The sequence below is a fragment of the Varanus komodoensis genome, unplaced genomic scaffold (assembly GCF_004798865.1).
Source record: "Varanus komodoensis strain SLA01 unplaced genomic scaffold, ASM479886v1 scaffold25, whole genome shotgun sequence".
NCBI lineage: Eukaryota > Metazoa > Chordata > Lepidosauria > Squamata > Varanidae > Varanus > Varanus komodoensis.
In genome coordinates, this window is record NW_025335661.1 from 136,079 (window position 1) to 155,624 (window position 19,546).

Below are 19,546 nucleotides of genomic sequence, written 5' to 3' on the forward strand. Positions count from 1 at the left end.
ACCAAAATCTTCACAGAAGACTCACAATTATTCAGAGTCCTTACAGCTATCAAGGGACTATCAACCTCCTTATCCTGTTAGATCTCAGCAGCTCTTGGCATTAGAAACCATGCCATTTTTTTTAGGTTGGCTTGGACATCTAGGCAGAATACCTAATCTACTCCAACCTGGCTGCATTCATGAAGTAGTTAACTCAGTACCACAGTAACCAACCTTCCATGTTCCTCATGCCTCAACTTATTTAGAAGATGTATACACCACATTCAGGTTGAATAGCACTCCACACAACTTACAAAAAAATCAACATAAACAAACTTCAAATCCACACACAACCCAGTAGCTTTTATTCCCCCCTGACTAATGAATGGAGTTGAGATGGTCTCCCTTGTCATGTTGTTCTTCCTATGAGGCACTGGGTAAAATTGTTGAATAACAGTTGTTTACATCTATATGAAGCCATTAGGAGGTATTGGTACTCACCCCATCAACCATATTCAGAGACTGGGACCAGTCTTGCATCTTGCTTTCTTTCCAGATAAACTTTTAAAAGCAATGGCCAAAACTTTTCATTAGGTACATTTGTTGTGTAGGATCCATCCATTTAAAGTAGGGAAATACCTTTATATTGCTCCGTGCTTTCAGAACAATGAGGTCTGACTGCAATAGTGTATGTTTGGCATGGAGCTACCCTTTTAGATAACTCAGAAGATACAGCTGGTTCAGATTGCCACAACACACCTTTTTATAATAGAGAGGTGCTACCATAAACAAACATTTTTTGGCAGCAGCCTGAAAACTCCTACTTCAGCCCAATATATTGGTGGCTATCTCTGAAGCCCATCAAAATCTGGATCCAAAGCACTTTAACAACTCCCTATCCCTGTATGGATCCCAACACCAGCTGCAATAATCAGATTAAAACCCTGCTCTGTATTCTATTACAGGAAGTGAGATCATCAGCAGCTAGGAGCAAAGTTTTCACTGCAGTTATTCAAACCCTCTCAACAACCTTCTAAGTGAGGTCAAAAACAGTGCATCTCAAGGACTGAGATGCCTGCTACAAGGATTGTAGGCCTGCTACAAGGATTGCAATACTCAGCTGTTCAAAGCCAGGGTAACCCTTAAGGTGAATATGACACCCAAAGAATATGATTAGTAATGGTAGGGTATGCATTTTTAAAACTGTTGAAATCTGAATTTGTATTAATGACTGGTAAAATTATATTTTAGATATGACTTCAACCTAATGCAAACTATTTTGAGCTTACCAATATATTATCATGCATAAAAATAAGTAAACGCCCAAGAGCTCCAGAGAGTTCTTCAACAAAAAATATGACACAGAAATGGTTCTCTCAGTGAAAAGAAGTTGAAAACCACTGCCATACATCTTTCTGCCTATCACATGAACTAAGATCTCTTGTAGTAAATGTAGTAATATTTACTACCACATTTGAAAACATTCAGGCTCCTGTTCAACCAGGCATTTAGGAAGCCGACAACTGTGATGCCAAAATTATTTTTAAATACCTTTAAATAAACAGTAGAGATTCCAGAATAAAATCCATAAAGCATTCATAATCAAATAATATATTCATGTAAGCTCAGATGTTCAAGGTATATTTGCATTCTACTGAAAATTAAACTTACTGAGATAGTTGTTTGTGGCTGATTTACTCTCTGATGAACTAATTTCTTGTCCCTCTGGCTACACATAAAAATAATGCAAGAGCTGTGATTTTACACCTCTACAACCACTTGAGAACAGAAATGAGTCTGAATGCAATGTAGAATGTAATATTTTCTTTCTTACACTTGCACACCTGATCCTGTTTCATGTGATGTAGGTATTAATTTTCACCAAACCCACAAATACAACTGCCAAAGTCTTTCTTCAAGCTTTCCAGATTTCCCCACAAGTACAGTGTAGAGTTATACGCACTGTTTGGAAATGGCTATAAAATACATTCTAAGTTCTCACAGCTTGAATTTCAAAATAACATTGCCACATTTCAGGGCCTACTGCTAGATTTCCCTTTTTGATTCTATAGTCAAACAATTTTTTCTTATCCTCAAAGCTTAATGATAAAACAAACTAAGATAACATTGAATAAAGACAACTTGCATAAGTACTAGAAGCATTATCATGGAAAATTTAAAATGTTAAAAAATATTCATTTATATCCTATATTAAGGTATTGGAAGGTTTTACAGGTATACTACATGCCTTGAAAGAAAAGATCAAGAAAATACATTTATGTTCAACTTCCAGAGAAGTAGACACTGCAGTAAAAACAAAGAGTCTTGTGGCACCTTAAAGACCAGCATTTTTATTCTGGCATAAATTTTCAGAAACTATTATCCACTTCATCAGATGAACAGAGTATTATAGAGAAGTACAAATTTATATATCCCTTTCCTATCTGTACTATATATTGTAACCCTCCATGCATCTGAAGAAGTGGACTATAGCCCACAAAATATGTCAGAATATACCATTGATAGAATATACTCTATTTTTCAACTACAACCAGCTCTTCTGAACCCACCTTTTTTTCCTACAGTCTTACACAAACACAATATGAAAAAATACTTTACAAGTCAAAATTCAAATAATGCAAAATTCAGTATCCCTGGTCTACCAAAAGACAGTCAGTATGTTCAATAATTATGTCTCAAGAAAGCATGCTATATAGAAGGGGGTTCCATTCTATATTTTGTTTTTAAATTTAAACTTTGCTCTATCTTATTTATTCATTCATTTATATATTGTATTACCACCCTGAGATATTGTGAAGTAAAATAAATATAGTATACAACTGAAAATACATTTTCACTTTGTAAAAGAACTGTCCCTACACCAGTAAGGTTAAACATATATCCTACATTTAATGGCTGTTCAATTAAAACTCTGTTATTAAATGCATGAAGAAGAGTGGAATCTGTTGTATCAGTATGCAACTGTCAATGTAAATGCTTGCCCCTTCCTGGAAATAAGCATAGAGCTATCTACTCCTCAGAGATTGCTGCAACATCCTGACCTGCAGTCAGTAAACTGGAAAGGCAGGGACAGAAGGATGGGGAGCTAAAAAAAAGTTCCACCCTACCCCAGTACAAACACCATAAGATTCTCAAGAACTGAACAATATATTCCCAGTTTGATCATCTGAAAATAGGAGGAAGATGTGACTCTCCCAGTCTCCACTGAAAGACTCTGTAGATCAGGGTGGTCCAATTTCGTGTACCTTAAGGATCACATTAGGACTTTGACATGGAACCCAGGGGTCAAACAATGAATTATATTTTCATATTGTCAATTAAAATGTTCACAACTTTTTTAATTTTTAATATAATACACACAATATATTTAATTAACCATTAAACAAGGGGGAATTAATTTTAAGGTAATTTAGTACTAGTTGAATTAAAAATAATGTTTTGTGGGCCTGTGATCTCTGCAGAAATCTCAGCTTCTCCTCCAACCACAGCCCAAGCGCAACCCATCCTTTCCTTCTGTTTCTCCCACTCAGAAACCCTCCTATGTGACTCTCTGGCCCCTCCTTCCTTGTTGGAATTGGTGCACTTCAGCTAAGGAACTCTCCCCAGAATCCCTTGCCCATTCCTGCAGATGAGAGCAAAAGTGGCAAGGGGCCACAGAACAAGGGCTCAGCAGTTGCATGCAGCCCATAGACTGCACGCTAAACCACCCTACTGTAAATTTTATTTATTTATTTATTAAATTTGTATGCCATCCAATTACTTGCGTCTCTGGACAGCTTACAATATAAATAAATTGATCATCCATACTGGCTGCAAATTAATAAAATATAACAATAAAATTCAATATTAAAACATATTAAAATATTGAATAAAAAGGTCTTGACCTGGTGCTGAAATACTTATAATAATGGCGCCAGGCAGACCTCTCTGGTAATGTAAGAGATAATGTAATAAATGTAAAATATTCTAAAGATGAGCAGTGAGCATATCTTAAGTAGAGCAACATGCCTTTGGCACTCCTTTCTCCACAATCAGCCAAATCCTCCCCTCTGTGCCACCAGGAAAGATAGTCAAATAGGCAGAAGTGGCAAATCAATAAAATCACTCTCCCTAAGTAGCATGTTGGGAAGAGGTGAGCCCGGAAACACAGAACATAATGAATACTGCTTCTTCTGCCCACTCATCCACTTTTCTCTAGTGACACAGTGAGCCTAATCCTTACTTTGGTAGCTCTCAGAAGGCATACAAGCATGCAAGTGGGTAGAAGCAACTGTCTGCTTACAAAACAGCCACAACGTCTTGTCCCTTGCTCACAAGTGCTTTCCCATTGGGTATCACAGTGGCAGAGTTTTGACCCCGCAAGCCAAATCTTTTCTACAGCTTCAGCAGATGTGAAGGCACAGAGCACTGGTTGCTTCTATATCAAGGAAGCTTCAATGGGCCCAATCTTCTGGCACCATTAATCCCAGGATGATTCGTCCAATCATCACTTGCTCAATCATTCCTGCCATACTAGCATGCCCAAACATGTGGGGTAAGAGAACAAAGAAACAACTGTCCCTCTCTTTTTGTCACCTAGCAGCATAGCAGCAAGGACTGCGAAGGTAATGTTTCTCATTATTCACTGGCCTAGTCTATCTCTGAGGCTTTACCTGCTTGATAAAATCTTTCTTTTGACATCATAATAAATACAGAGACCAACAAGGCAGCCAGATATAGAAGCAACTCTGCTTGTTTGTCCCCCCTCACTGGTTGGTATAAAATAAATGATTAGACCCCCCCTTGCCCAAACCCCACCCTGTACACACAAGGAGAATGCACAGGCTAGTTAGAAAAGCAGCAGCTGCTCCTTGCACAAACAAGCAACTCAGCCCACTTACGTGCCTGCACTGTCTAGAGGTGGGGGGAAGAGAAGTGAGCAAAGGAAGTTGCTCAAATGTTCTCTCTTTCAGTGGACAATTTTTCAGGCCCTGAGCTTTCACTGTGCAGTCCAAAGCAGGAAAGTAAGCCAAAGAAATATGGAGCAAACACTGCCTTCTCCAGTCCTTAAACAGACAGAACCAGCTCTGTTGGATCAGGCCAAAGGTCAATGCAGTCCGACATTCTGTTCTCACAGTGACCAACCAAATGTCAATCTGAAACCCACAAACAGAACATGAACACATCACTCTCCTGCTCTTGTTACCCAGCAACTAGTGTTCAGAAGCTTACTGCCTCCCATGCAGGTAATGAATTATACCCCTTATGACTAATATTCATTCTTCAAACATGCTCTCTAGGCAGCTCCAATTCTCTCTGCTGTGCTTCCAGAGGGTGGGGGAGAGCAGGCAATAGCTGCCATCAGTGTTTCACTGACTCACCTGTGAACTTTCTCTGGGCTGCCTGACAGGCCCGGTCTTTATCATTTCCCCTCCCAGACAGAAGACAGGTGAATGAGCAAGCAATCCAAGGGAGCCAGCAGCAGCGCTTCCTTGCAACCACCACTCGCTCGCCGCAAGCAGCAGCAGCAGCAGCAGCAGCTGCCCTGCGTCACCTGGCCTCCGAGGGGGAGGAGGAGGAAATGTTGCTGTTACTGTGCGAAGCAGACAGTAGGGGCCCCGACGGCCCTGAGAAGAACCACCTACCCACACAAATCTCTCTAAGGAAAGTACCTATCAAACACCGTGAAGACTATTGTTTAAATTCGGCTGGTTAAGAGTGAAAGAAAAGAGTCCCGTTATCGAGCACACCTAGAATCAACGAGTCCGTTATAACATGAGACCGAAGAAGGCAAAGGCGAACCCAACCAGCTTGTGCCTTTTGACGTTACCCAAGCCTTGACCAGAGAGGCGCACTCGTCCGCCAGCTAAAGAGCTCCACCACGCCCCAGTCTTCTCACCCACCTGCCCGCACAGTCACAAATTCAGAACAGCGAGACCTTCCCTGTTCTCCTCCTCCTCCTCCTCGAGCAGCCCCGTTAGCTCTCCTCGGAGGCTCCTTCCAAGAGCAACCGCACGGAAAGGCTCCATGCAAGCCCAACCCCTGGGTAGCTCCGTCTCCTCCTCGCCCACCCCCCAGCGGGAAGCGCCAGCCGCTCTTCCTTCCCAGCCTCTCGCTCTCCAGCGTACCGAGCCTGAGAAAAGCTCCAACTCACCCGCTACCGGCCCGACTGCTTGAGGAACTTGAGGGCAGGGCGCGGCCTCCTACAATGGCGGGGAGGGCCCACCGGGCGGCCAAGGGAGTAAGCGGAACCGCCGCGCGTGGCCACAGCCCGGGAAAGGAAGAGGCGGAGCTGGCCGGGCGGCTCCTGGTGTAGAAAGCGGCGCGAAAGAAACGGGAGGGGTGAGGGAGAGTGGAATTGAGACCAGATTCCCGTCATGCATCGAGGAGCGGAGGCGCGCGACGGTACCCATAAGGCACTGAAATGTGCAGTAAGTCCGCTAGTGAGATAGAAACGGGTTTAGGAGTAAAAGAGAGGACTTGGAATATTTTGGGTTGTGGAGGTTATTTTGGCAAGAGCAGAGGCTTTGCTTGCTTTCCTCCTTACTCAAAATCACTCACTTAAATTTAGTGTGCGTATTTCAATTATGCCTTCGTCTTTTAAAAAGTGGATTAAGTGGGCGTTTTCTTATATTTATGCTTTTACTTTCGATTGAGGACATTATTGTGCATTTTTAGTAAAAAGTGCTTATTGTAGATTTTCTATGTTACGTTGCTTGTTTTTAAAGTATTTCTCATAGAGGGGGCAGAGTGCATGGAAAGTTGCAGGGTGACTTACTTTACTGAGGACAGGCCTCTGATGATGTGCTTTGCTTGAAGGATTGTCCATTTCAAGCCCGGTTTAAAGATAAAGGAATAGAAGGGGTCTTGAAGGTGCGTATCAACAGTAACGTTTGGATCGCAGCCTTAGCAAGTACACAAGTCATTTGGTCAGTCTTCCCAACTACAGTACGATGTAATGTTATTGCTTTAAGGGGGCAAGCCTATATATATTTAGACAAAACACACACACACACACAGAGGACCCTAGCAAATTAACACATATGCTTAGATTTTTCTGTTTAAATATGCATAGGCATGTATCTTAATTTACATTTTTGATTTGAAAAATTGCCATTATAAATACTAGCATATGAAAATTGATGTGTCCTCTTTGGGCAATATTAAACACCACCTTTACTCTTTAAAATGTAAATTGACCAGAATACATGATTGTTTCATAATAATTGTTTAGAAATTGTATTTAAAACTTACTTGTAAACATCCAACAAAATCAACAGGGAGATGGGGAGAAGCATCTCATAAGAACAGACAGGCTTAATCAGATTAAGGGTGCATCTAGTCCCACATTCTATTCACACGTCAACCAGCTGACTGTGGGAAGCCCAAGTTAGAGCATATGTGATGGCACCCTCTTGCCCTTGTTCTCCTGCAGCTGTTGTGCGCATGGACATGCTACCTATGATACTGGAGGCAACAGACAGGCATCAGCCTAATAGCCACTGATAGTTTTAACTTCTAATGAATTTCTCTAATTCCCTTTTAATGCCATCTAAACTGGTGACTGAAACTACATCTTGTGAAAGAGAATTCCATATAGTTAAAGTATGCCTTGGATGAAGCATACTTCCATACTTTTTCTCCATTAAACAGTCACAGATATACCCTTTCCGCACTGGGGTGATGCTCTTGCCCCTTGATCACCTTGGCTGCCCTATTCTGCATCCTTTTCAGCTTTTCAATATTATTAGATGTAGATCTGTTAGGAGCTGTATTTAAAAGCCCAGCTATTCTTCTCAGCTAGCTAAACTGTGCTGCTTTCTTTCAGTCCCCACATTGGTACAATTCCAAGGCAGCTTTATTAAAATCAACATTCAGTATACTCCCTTTCAGTCATTCAGTATACTCCCTTTTGTTTTGACCTATGGCCAATTGGTGCCTGACCACATCCATGCTGCTTGTTTTCACTGGCTGCTCAGCACCAAATTTAACAACATAGTTGATAATTTTCAGCAATTAGATGTAAGGCTTTAGGAGTAAGAAAGCCTTAATGCAAAGAAAACATATCAATAGGACCATTTCATTTAAAATACTTAAATTACATTCCAGTTGGCTGAATAAGCATTTCCAAATCAAAAAAGCAGATGAAATAGTTGAAAATAATTCCAGCATTCCAAACTAAAACACCAAAAGGAGCCAGAACACTTCATTCATTCGTTCATTTAAAGCATTTGTATGCTGCCCAATTGTGCCACAGCAACTCTGGGTGGCTCACAATTACATTAAATGACATAAAGCTGGTTTTACAGTCCAGCACCTTGCTTTGCACAGTTTTGTGGGGTGGGGGGGGAGGCGGGGAGGAATTTGACAAGCACCAAGAAAGGTTTCTGCAGGCATAGTGGTGTCCATAGGTAACACAGTGGAGACCTCAGGATTTGATAATAGCCAAAGAGAAAGCCTGATGCAAACATCAGGATTCAACTTGTTTCAGAATGAGTTGCATTCTATCTGAATATGGTTCTTAGCTTGAAAATTCCTTGATATTCAGCTATCCCTGAAGCAAGAAGTAGATTTGTACACTGACTCTTGGTGCACTAGCTACAAGCCTTCCTGAGTGAATTCAGCTTGGCAAGTTATTCAAAGCCCTATATGGGAAGGTACCCTAAAAGCTTCCAAAAGTTGTAACTGATGAAAAATTGAACAGCTGGTTGCTGCGTGCTTTCTAGGTTCAATTCAAGGTGTTGGTTTAAACCCTAAACCATTTAGAGCCTGCCTGTTCAAGGGGCATGTCTCATTATGAACCTACCTAGTTAGCAAGATCAGCAGAAGAGACTGATGCAGCCACTGCACCCAGTACCTCTCAGAGCCAGACTGACCTCTATCAGCCTGTACTGCCTGTGGCTGTCAGTTCCCATCCCCTGGTAAGTTTTTAGGGTCAGGTAGGGCAGGACATGCCAGAGTGGCACTAGGAAAGGTAGAACATGCCTTATCCCTTCAAACCTGATAATAGCCCTGACCAGAGCAAAAAGTTTTAAAAATCAGGCTGGAATGGGTTTAGACAGATTTGCCTTAAACAGCATGCTTTATATGTTAAGAGTATCCATGTTTGTGCTGATAAATTCTTAATAGTTCTTTTGTCAATAATGAGCAAGTATGAGCAATAAATGAGAAAGACAGTTTTTTAGGCATTAGGGTTGCTCAGGTTAATCACTAGTCATCAGTTTCTGCAAGTAGAATGACTCGCCTTCAGAAGCAGTGGATGCATACATACCACCCTTCCTGGTGGTGATGCCTGCTGAATATACAATGCATAAACACTTAAGGCAGACATAATATTGACACACAGCAGAGTATGTTTGCTTATATGAACACCTAGTAAAGGAGTGGCATAGAAAACATTTCAGCATGGGATACAAACATTTCTCGCAAAACAAATATTTTCTTGCATGCTCAGCTAGAAAATAAAAGAAACAGTCTAGTCATCCATTTTCAACTTGAAGCCCCAGTTGTTTCCAGTGGGTTCAGCCACCTGAAGAGGGCCCCATAATCTTATTTCCATAGTCCCATATCTTATGGAGGTATTAAAACAAAAAACATTTTGAAATTTATCGTATTTCTAGACTGCCCAATAACCAAAATGCTTAGGGAAATTTACAATAAATATCTGTTCTCACCTTTCTCACTTTCTCCCATTTGCCACACTAATTCTGCCTCCCACCAATTACTGCAGCATACCTCTTACCAAGTTTCTCCATTCAAATTTCTTCTGCTCACTTATTCTACGTTAGTCCCAGTCAAACCATTCCTTTTCATTATTTCTCTTCCTATTCTTAAGTTGGTTAAACCTCTCTTCATTTGAAATGTCATCTTTTTCTTTTTTTAATACATGATAAAAGCACAGGTTCTTTGGGATTCTGTACTCCTTTCTCTAAAGTAGGAAAGCCTTACTGCCACCTTTTTACCAGAATTTTATTCACTTCATTCCTAATATACAACCAGGTGAACAAAGGTAAATGTTGGCATCAAATTGACTGCAAACTATACTATAAAACTACAGTTGTTACCCTAATACCTGCAGATATTCCAGCATTGTGCATCACCTTTTCCCATGTATTCCATTTATTACAGTACATGGTTGAAGTAGAGGGTTGCAAAAGATTTGAATGGTAACTCTGGGGGAAAAAAGCTGCATGACTCATCTTTCTCCAACTAAAATTGTCCCTGGCAGCTGGAATCCTCCTGCTGACCTCCCATATTATTTAAGGTCTGACCTCTCACTTCACCTCAAATTCCACACAACAGCTGCTGGTCCTTAAAAAAAAAGTTAGACCCATCACCACCACCTTGAGACTAAGCCATCCATACATTCTTAAATATTTTCCCGCAAGGCTACAAAGATTACCATTTTCATTTTCCCTGTTTGTTTCAGGAATCTTACAGGGGAACTTAATCACAGGCCACATTCCTGCTGCTGTTCTGCCACTGAATGCAACAGTGACACCAAAATAAATGCATAACATTTTAAAAATGCAATTTTTAACTGCAAATCAATGTGAAAAACTAAAACAGTCCATTTGTGATTGAATATAGGCTAAATTTTAGCTTTCTATAGCAATTTATCCTATTTGTTTTTGTCAGGATGCATTTCTAGTGTTTTATATTTTCACATACGTATGATCAAGGGAAACAGAAAAAATGCAGTGGAGGAAATACATTTATTTCTACTAAGTTTCAGTAATGCACATTTTGAAGAAGAAATTTGTACTGTGTAAACATTCTCTGGGTGTATTCATCTTTTATTACACATATATTTTGTCTTTCTTCCAAGGAGCTCAAGGTGGTATACATGGTTCTTCCCCACTCCCTTTTGTGCTTCCAAAAACCCTGTGATATATACAGTAAGTACCTGAGTTATGAATGTCCAAGTTATGAACAACCTGTACTTAAACTGCCATAAATCCTATTAATTTAAAAAATTTACTGCAGAAAATTGTCATCACCATGGAAAGGAAGTGAAAGGGGAAAGAGGGAAGCCTCCAAAGCACGCCTTCCTACCCTGCCCATCCAGAGAGGGAAATCTCTCTGGTATTTCCTTGCGACAAAGAGGAGGAACTGGTGAGTTGGGAAGGGAGCTAGAGAAACTTGCAGTTTTTCCTCTTTGACTGAGTTTTTGTGCCCCCAACCCCCACAAATGTGGAGTGCCAACTATACATGATTCCATTATCTCGGGAATGGAACTCATTCATAACCAGGGAAGTGCCTGTATTTGGGCCAGTCACTATCTTATAGATTGTATCAGTCAGCAAACCACATGGCTGAGTGTGAATTTGAACCAGTTTCTCCAGGATAAACGTTATTCAGTGTAAGAACATGTATCTAAATGCCATACAGGTGCTTTTCCCATTGCAACTTTCACAGCTCCAGAATGAAAGATTCTTATGTACATATGGTAAGAAGTGTAGTTGGACTACACTTTTGATATTACAGTTAATGTATTGTCATATTTGGAAATTACATCTCTGTAAGAAATAACCTATGCAAAATAATTGCCTTCAGTTGAAATAATGCAATCAATTTAACACAGGATATGACTTGGATGTAGATGTATAATAGACTCCAATAAAATTCTCAATTTTTAAAGATACTTCTGTTAGACACATGACTTCATCAAGAACTATCCTCATATTTTTCCTGAGTTTTTCCAACCATATTCCTTGTCGCATTTCATCAGTATGACAGTTTTCCTCATTCTTCACATGGACTGCAAATTTATTTGATTCGTTTATATACTGCCCAATAGCCAAGGCTCATCTAAGCTGCTGAACTCATTCAGACTTACACTTCAAAATTCCTATGTATTGCCTTTAATGTAACTTTACTTTAAAGGGAAACATCTAAACATGAAACATCCAGACACAATTACATTGTTTCTAATTCAGTTCAGTAGGTGCAAATATAAAAATACAAAATTGGTTCAAAATGACACTAATTACTAAATCAAAGGAAACCAAGGATAAGATAAACAACCAAGGCCCACAGGTGACTTCTCACTACATGCTCTAGCTGCTCATATACGGGTGATGGCATACCAAAATAACCCATCTGCAGTTGTTTCTTTAATGGCTCCCTTCCCCCCGCAGACAGATGCAGAACACTTTTCATATAGAGGCCACTGAAGTATTGGCTCGGCTATCATCAGTCAGAGGAAACAAAAGACTAGTGTTAAAGCAAGCCATCAGACAGTACTAAAAGATGACATAAAACAAGCTTTTTATAAAGTGGTGGGAATCCAAAGGAATACTAGGCAAGGTAATTCATAGACAAGGGAGACAGGGGAGACACGACCAAAATATATGCATACTGGCCATATACAGAGGTAATACATTACAGAAAAAGAATTTCAGATGTTCTGCTTTTATTTCATACAGAATTTATTAATATTGAATATTATCTATGAATGAGGGATGGCACATCCTTCCCTCTGAACTGTTCACATACTAGTTGCCACTTAATGCCCCCTAGTGATATGCAAGGCTTACTGAGACTAGAAAAATTAAGAACCTTTGGAGCAGCTCACTTTTTCCATTAATGAAGCAATTTCCTCTATGTGTTTCCTTGTATTTTCATCACTATGATTTACACCCACTGTTTTCTCAGTACTTGGAAAAAATTGTACCCATTCTATTATTTCCTCTAAGTGTCATGGTTATCCAATACAAAAACTTAAAGCTTTCTTCAAAAATGGTATTGCCACTCAGAATTTAATTTTGTCTTTTTGTCCCATTTTTATCATTGAACATTTCTAGAATAAGAATTGGGTTATCTTTCCAATGATTAAAAAAATCTCCCATTCCTGTTAATAATTTCACTATAGATTTAGCTTTAACATAATTAGATGGCATGACAATTTGGCTGTCAGGCATTTAAACTCTTATCAACCTAGTCAGAAAACATGTATACAGTCTTGAAGGAAAAATGACAGAGAAGCTATATTCCAAGCATATGTAAAACCAAAAAGTTAAATAAGAGACATTAGGCCTCCTTCCATTCTATGATGCTAAGCCAATCATAAGCCTGTTTTTCTGTTTCTATCTCTGATTTGCCTCATGTAGTTAAACAGTCTGACCATTCTTTCTTAGTTTCACAGTGTGCTTTGAACAAAGGAGAAATGTCCATGCTTGCATAAAGCTGAAAGGATAAAACTGGAACACAATATTGTGCTAACAAGTGTCACCATGCATACCAATGAAAGATGATGTTTGAGGCCAACTGGTATCTGCAGTTTCAGTTTCTTGTTTACCTACAAAAAAAGAGTTGCTAACTGAAATATGCTCTGTTTTGTTCAATGTGTGTATTCCATACTTCATAAACAATTCACATATTTCAATGGCATTCATTGGGAAGTTCAGTTGAAAAGTACAAACCTGTGCAAGTTTAGACGTGTTGACTGGAATAACCCTGGGAGTTGTGGAAATTTTTTCTGTCCAAACATGCATAGGATTAAGTCCTTAAATAAATACATTTTAGACAGGTTCTTTCAGCATTTTGCATTTTAAAAGCCTCTTTTGTTTAACTGCTTTTTCAGGTCAATCCTATACTTGTCTATTGAAAGTCCCACTGAATTCAGTCCATACTTACTCTCAAATAAGTATGGATTGCAATCTTAAATGATCTTCCCAATATCAGTAGAAAGAGAATCTAGAATATTTTGAGAGCCAGCATAGTGTTGAACTTGAATTTGGAAATTGTGGGTTCTAGTCCCCACTTGGCCCCAAAGTTCACAAGGTAACTTTGGGCCCATCACCAACTCGCAGCCTAAGCAACCTCATAGGGTTGTTGTGAAGAAAAGACTGAGAGGAGGAGGAAGATTGTGTAAGTTGCCTTGAGTTTCTTGAAGGAAAGACGGCAGGATATTAATAAATGATTTTTCCAACCAATCAGCCTTTTCAGCTGGAATCCCATGAACAGTTAGGCCACTAAACACCCACTGAATTTAGGCAGTCTAAATATATACAGTTATATATACCATCTATTTTTCATTCAATAAGGCCCAGTGCTGACACTAGAATATAAATCTGAACATGAGATGAAAGAAACATCAACGTACGGCTTTGAACTCCACACTATCCCAGTGGCATGTATGTCTATTCGTCAAGGAACATGGAGCTTCTATTTTAGTTTCTTTCAAACATTCCACTGGAGTGAAGTCTAGAAGAAGAAGAATTAAATTATAAACTCAATGTTCAGGAATTGGATTGTTCATTTTTAAACACTACTCAGTTCTGAATATATATTTAGATATTTCCCAAATACTTCAGCAAAATGTAACATTACATCCCTAAAGGTTTTCCCCCTTAATTTTTATTTCTCTTCCCTTGTCTCATTCCCAAAAATAGAAAGTCAATAAGCCTCACATTTTGGGCAAAGCAGCAATATTTCTGGACTCTTCAATACAACAGAGATGCTTTCATCACTTTCTGCTGGTCGGTGATAACGGCTATGCAGAGGTAATGATGCTCTAAAACATGAAATACATTCAGATTCAGGTCTCATATAAATGAGGATGGAAAGTTCAGTAGCTAAGTACTCAGGAACTTCCAAATCTATATTATCTACAAGCATCAGCACCTGTGGTAAAAGAAGAAACACATAATTAAAAGCAGGGCATCATTTCAGAATATAGGTAAAAGGTAATAGCACTATTGGTTAAAGAAGTGTCAGAACTCATACCAAAGTTGTATTCCTATTCTTCTCAGCAGTGCAAGATTATAGTGCCCTTAGATGAATACAGTATAGTCTTTTACCACAAGTTAACAAATGCCAAGGAAAGCTGCCAGAAGTTTCATATCAATAAAATGTCAAGAGGTAAAACAATCCACTCAAGATAATCATCAGTCTCTGAGCTAGAGGCTGATGATCATCCAATGGAGAAAGAGAGCAGAGGCAGCCAGGATTTTTAGCTTTCTGCTCCTCCTGCTGTGTCTATTCAGCTGTCTAATTATAGCAGTTTGGCAGAGAGAGGAAAGGAGGCTGTAGAAGACATGATAGGATGTTCCCTGGTCTGTGCAGTATTCCCCTTTCCCCACTCACTAGAATATCCCCTTTACTCTTCCAAGATCAAGTTCCCAGCCTTGAAGATGTAGCCAGTGTGCTTCTTTGTACATTGCTTGTGAGGAGGACATGTGGATGAAAGCAAAGATTCCTTGCTTCAGGGTCAGAGCTCTGTTTCCAACCTTGGACCTAGGAATCCAAATCCTCCTATAACCCAACAGTGTCTGGGGGTCATAGGACTGCTCTCTAAGCTAAATATTTATGCAAGTTTTTTTTCTGCAAAAAACTGTTGTGGCTTGTGGCAGCATTAATTTTAAAACATCATAAATGCAAAATAAAAGTAATAATTCAGCTGCAAAGATGTTTGTTTTAACATACAGAATTTACATAATCCTCAAAGCCTGCTTTCTGATATGATGAAACCTTGTATCTCCAGGGTTTTTCAAACTGAAATGTTCACTTGTTTAATACCTTTTAAACTCCTTTCACTCTTCCCTGGCAGAAACATCTATAAGAACATGAAACTAAGAACTGGTTTCTAAGTTTTGCTTTTTTTCCCCCTTCTCACCTTCCTCCCAATACTTTTTCCTTTTATGTCATGTGTTTTTGATTGTAAGCCTAAAACCAGGGACTGTTTTATTAGTAACCTGTGTAAGCCACTCTGGGAGCCTTTTTTGGCAAAAGAGCAGAGTAAAAATGCTGTAAATAAATAAGTATAGAAATATAGCATGAATATAAGAATGTAATACTAAAGCCATCCCTTACAATAACACTGGCCAAGATCCAAAAAACTGATGGATTATTTTTTTTTTTTTACATTCTATCTTTGAAAAGTAAATCTCTACCATTTCAAACTACCATGCCATATAATTGCTTTGCAAAGTTCCTTGCTTTTCAAAAGCAATTTGCCATGTGGCATTTTGGTGAAGGCAGAGCTGTTTGGGAGACACAAGTAGAAAATCCATTTTGATTGTATAGAACTTGTTTCTTTGGAACTGGGACATTATACAGAACATGATCATTACAATTATCAAAATCTGACGTTTTTATTTCACAAAATCTGTCCTAGCCATATAGCATCAGTGAAATCTCTTGATTTGATTTGGGAAGACCCTGAACTTCATTTGCTTCATTCCTCCTTTGCTTTCTCATGAGGGAAAAACAGATATGCATGCAGTTGTCACTACTAGGCATCAACTGAATCTTCTTTGTCTTCCTCACATCAGGTAGGTGAATGAGTGATGCCACTTCATTTCTCTCTGTTTTTGTCTAGGTTGAGCAAAATTGGCTCCCCAACAGAGACAGTTGCTGAAGGACCTTCACTTGGCACTTTGGTCAGGGACTCAATGACTTCCTGATGTTAATCAATCTATGGGGAATGGTTTCTAAGGGAGCAATCTCTACCTTAGACCCAAAATGGTAACCAGTCTCTATACTGGGTACTGCTATTGGATATTACCATCTTGGAAGTAAATTCCACTGAATTCAGTGGGGTAACTTTTGAGAAGACATGTACACTTTTGAGAAGACTGACAGGACTGCTTGGTCATAAATAGCATTATTAGACACATAACTCTTATGCCTTTACAGATGCTTTAGAAATTTGTTACAGCTCAGTTTTCATCAGGATTTATTCAGTTCACCTTCTGGATAAAACAGAGTCAAATCTGTGGTTAGTCCATACATTTGGAGAATTTCAACAAGTTCAAAGTTTGCTTATACACACATATCCCTATCAGTTATTAAAAGCCTAGCTTTGTGTATACCCTCATACCTCAGTGGCATTGTGCTTTTGTAAAGATGTCAGTTCATAGGGATCCACATACAATCCTTTTGGAAGGTGTACTTTAATTGCCACCATGCAACTTCCTATGGCTTCATCAGCTGTACCAAGGTTTACCCTAATCAGGAGTTCTCTAACATTTAAAAGAAGAAAACAAAAACCTGTTTAAACAGATTGCTTCTTTTCTTTGGAAAGCATCTCAAATGGCTACCATTCTGTAATCTACAATTGTTTTCTAAGATGGAAAGGCTATATGCAGTTACTTCAGTGTAAATTCCACAAAGATTCAGCAGAACTCACTTCTGGAAAGACATGTACTGGAATCTGGCTGCAAAAGAATTTTTATTAGCATTATCATCTTTGTATTAATGGAGCTGAACTTGTGAAGAAATCCTAATTAAATTTACATCATTTAATGCAACTGAGTTTCAATACAACTAGGTAGATTACTGAGCTGCCTGTAAATTTCCATGTTTGAGCATAGATTTAGCAAAGACTAGCATTTCCATTAAGTTATTCACCAGTGTTATCTATTACAGCAAGCCTATATTCATGCCACTAGTTCATTTTGCTTAACATATTAGTTCAAAGGTTAAGCAATTACAAAACTTGGAAGATTCAAGTATTATTAATACACTAGTAACAGAAGCCCTGCCCCAATATCTGATTGTCATAAACCCACCTGTGGAAACCATCTTTCAAAAGATGTTGCATGATTTCAGGACATGTGTTCTGTGCATCTAAAAGAACAGAAAAGAAACAATTTTAACACACAAAGGTTGAATTCTTTTCCATCCTAAAAAAAGGTGACTCACAGGAAAAGAAAAATGAAGAAGTTAGCAATATTAAGCTTAATATAAAGGAAATTCTCGAAGTCATGTCAAACAACAGACGTTTACATCCTGACATTTGCTTGTGACTGCTTGCCTGAGATAGTGCAATAGCAAATGCATTGTCTAGTTTGCATGATATGAGAAGTCATGGTGATTTTTTAAACCATTTTCTGCCTGTCATATCATTCAAACCTAGACATGGTATTTCAGCATGGTGTGTTTGGTCTTTGGAAACCAAAATAAAAAACAATGGTTTGTTCTATGGTTTCTGCATGCCACAATAGTTTCTCCTGTTGTCTGATCATGGTTTCTACAGACCTGATGTTCAATTACCACTGAGTCCCCTAGAAAAAGCAGCCGTTCTCAAGAGCCTCTCCATTCATCCATCCATCCTCTAGTACCTAACTGCCTGGTAACAGATGTGTTGTTGCTTGCCTGACTCCTACAGGCTGTTCTCTGTTTGCACACCCTCCATCTTCTCGTCATCCAGATGTCCAACTGTTATTTTCCAGCCGCAGAGAAGCACAAAGTGCTGTCCTAAAGAGCTGGTCTCTCTATTGCTATGTGCCTGCTGCACTTTTCACAGATACCAGTCTGAGTTGTCATGCCTTTTATTTTCATTCCAAAAGTATTTGGATACATGCTAGTGTGGGGAAGAATGCTGTAATGGGGGAGAACAATAATCAAATTATGTGCACAAATTTTGGGCAGTACAGCTTGCATATCAGTGGAAGATTTTACTAAGGTATTCTAAGGTATTCTTGAGATAACAATCTGTCTTATAATATAGAACAATCAATTTCTATATGAATATATCCTTTCAAGAAAGCAATACACTTCCTTACACTACTGAAATTAAAATACACTTTACTATAGAAAAGTCTTTCTTATTGGATTTGGTTGAGTAGATTTGTCCATGATGGAATGAAGACTTCAATGCACTTTAATAGAGATTATAGGGAATGTAACAGTAAGAAAGAAGACTGAGCAGGAGCTCAGACATGGGGGGCATTTAGGAAGGCATAATTTCTACCAAGAGAGGGGAAAGAAAGACTGGCCTTCATGCTCACCCAAAGAGGTGGGAAGACACATGAGAGGGAGAAAAGTAACAGGAACTGGAATGTAGGATTATGGGTGGTGGAATGGGGGAGATGAAGTTGATGAAGTACAAAGCAGCAACTAGCACAGAGGAGTAGGGGGAAGATGAGAGTAACTGTGCCATGGTGGTTAGTATTGGAATGGGGATATGGGAGAACTGGGTCATAATCCCCATTCAGCCATTAAGCTCACTGGATGACTTTGGGCCAGTCATTCACTCTCAGCCAATTCTACCTCACAGGATTGTTGTAGAAGAATAAAAAATTGAGTACACAATGATATAAGCCACCTTGGGTCCATCACAAGAAGAAAAAAGGTGGGATATAAATGCAATGTGATATAAAGAAAATGCAATATCGATGCGACAAAGAAATGAGGCAAGAGTAATAGTATGCTAGGGCATTTTAGTAACTGAATTAAAGAAAAAGAAAAGATAGGAAGAGGCAAGCCAGCATGGATGAATTCCAGAAGATAGGAGTACCTAGGAATGAATACTTTTCAAAGCATCCTAGACCGGGGCAATAATAGGGGAGGGGAAGGGAGGGAGGTTGGGGGAAGTCATAGGATGATGGAAGGCAAAGGGTGCTGGGGAAGGGTACAGAGAAAGGAGTGCTGGCCTGGCTGACCAAATGACAAGCCTCCATGCCTAATCATTAAGATGGAAACAGAGAAAAGGATGCTTTGCCAGGTGGTGGTACAAGAAACAAGAAAACACTTGACTACAGGCATGGTCAAAGTGACTGAGCATGTGCCCACATATATGCTCACTGTAGAGATAAATACATGGGGGGGGGGGGGGGGG

At 39.3% G+C, this 19,546-nt stretch overlaps 2 protein-coding genes and 1 long non-coding RNA gene across 6 annotated transcripts in view; 1 reads left to right on the forward strand and 2 right to left on the reverse strand.

The window, feature by feature from the left end:
• The window catches only part of PAK2 (p21 (RAC1) activated kinase 2), a 60,350-nt gene extending 47,097 nt beyond the window's left edge, over positions 1-13,253 (reverse strand). The window contains exons 1-2 of one of the 4 annotated variants that reach the window (XM_044433066.1): positions 6,134-6,196; positions 4,881-5,135 (exon numbers count right to left, since the gene is read on the reverse strand). The gene's annotated coding sequence lies outside the window, so the exon portion shown is untranslated. Of the gene's footprint in view, positions 1-4,880; positions 5,136-5,882; positions 6,028-6,133; positions 6,253-13,222 lie in introns of those variants that run through there. The other 3 variants (XM_044433067.1, XM_044433064.1, XM_044433068.1) reach the window with 3 other exon arrangements.
• Positions 6,304-18,521, forward strand: LOC123024867. Its single transcript, XR_006415000.1, has 3 exons — positions 6,304-6,410; positions 10,808-11,094; positions 16,304-18,521. It is a non-coding gene; the product is annotated as an uncharacterized LOC123024867 (long non-coding RNA).
• PIGX (phosphatidylinositol glycan anchor biosynthesis class X) overlaps positions 11,828-19,546 on the reverse strand; it is a 10,287-nt gene continuing 2,568 nt past the window's right edge. The window contains exons 3-7 of the mRNA XM_044433070.1: positions 17,496-17,553; positions 16,805-16,946; positions 14,394-14,607; positions 14,087-14,187; positions 11,828-13,279 (exon numbers count right to left, since the gene is read on the reverse strand). Coding sequence (XP_044289005.1) covers positions 13,121-13,279; positions 14,087-14,187; positions 14,394-14,607; positions 16,805-16,946; positions 17,496-17,553 — 674 coding nt within the window. The 3' untranslated portion in view covers positions 11,828-13,120. The remainder of the gene's footprint in view (positions 13,280-14,086; positions 14,188-14,393; positions 14,608-16,804; positions 16,947-17,495; positions 17,554-19,546) is intronic.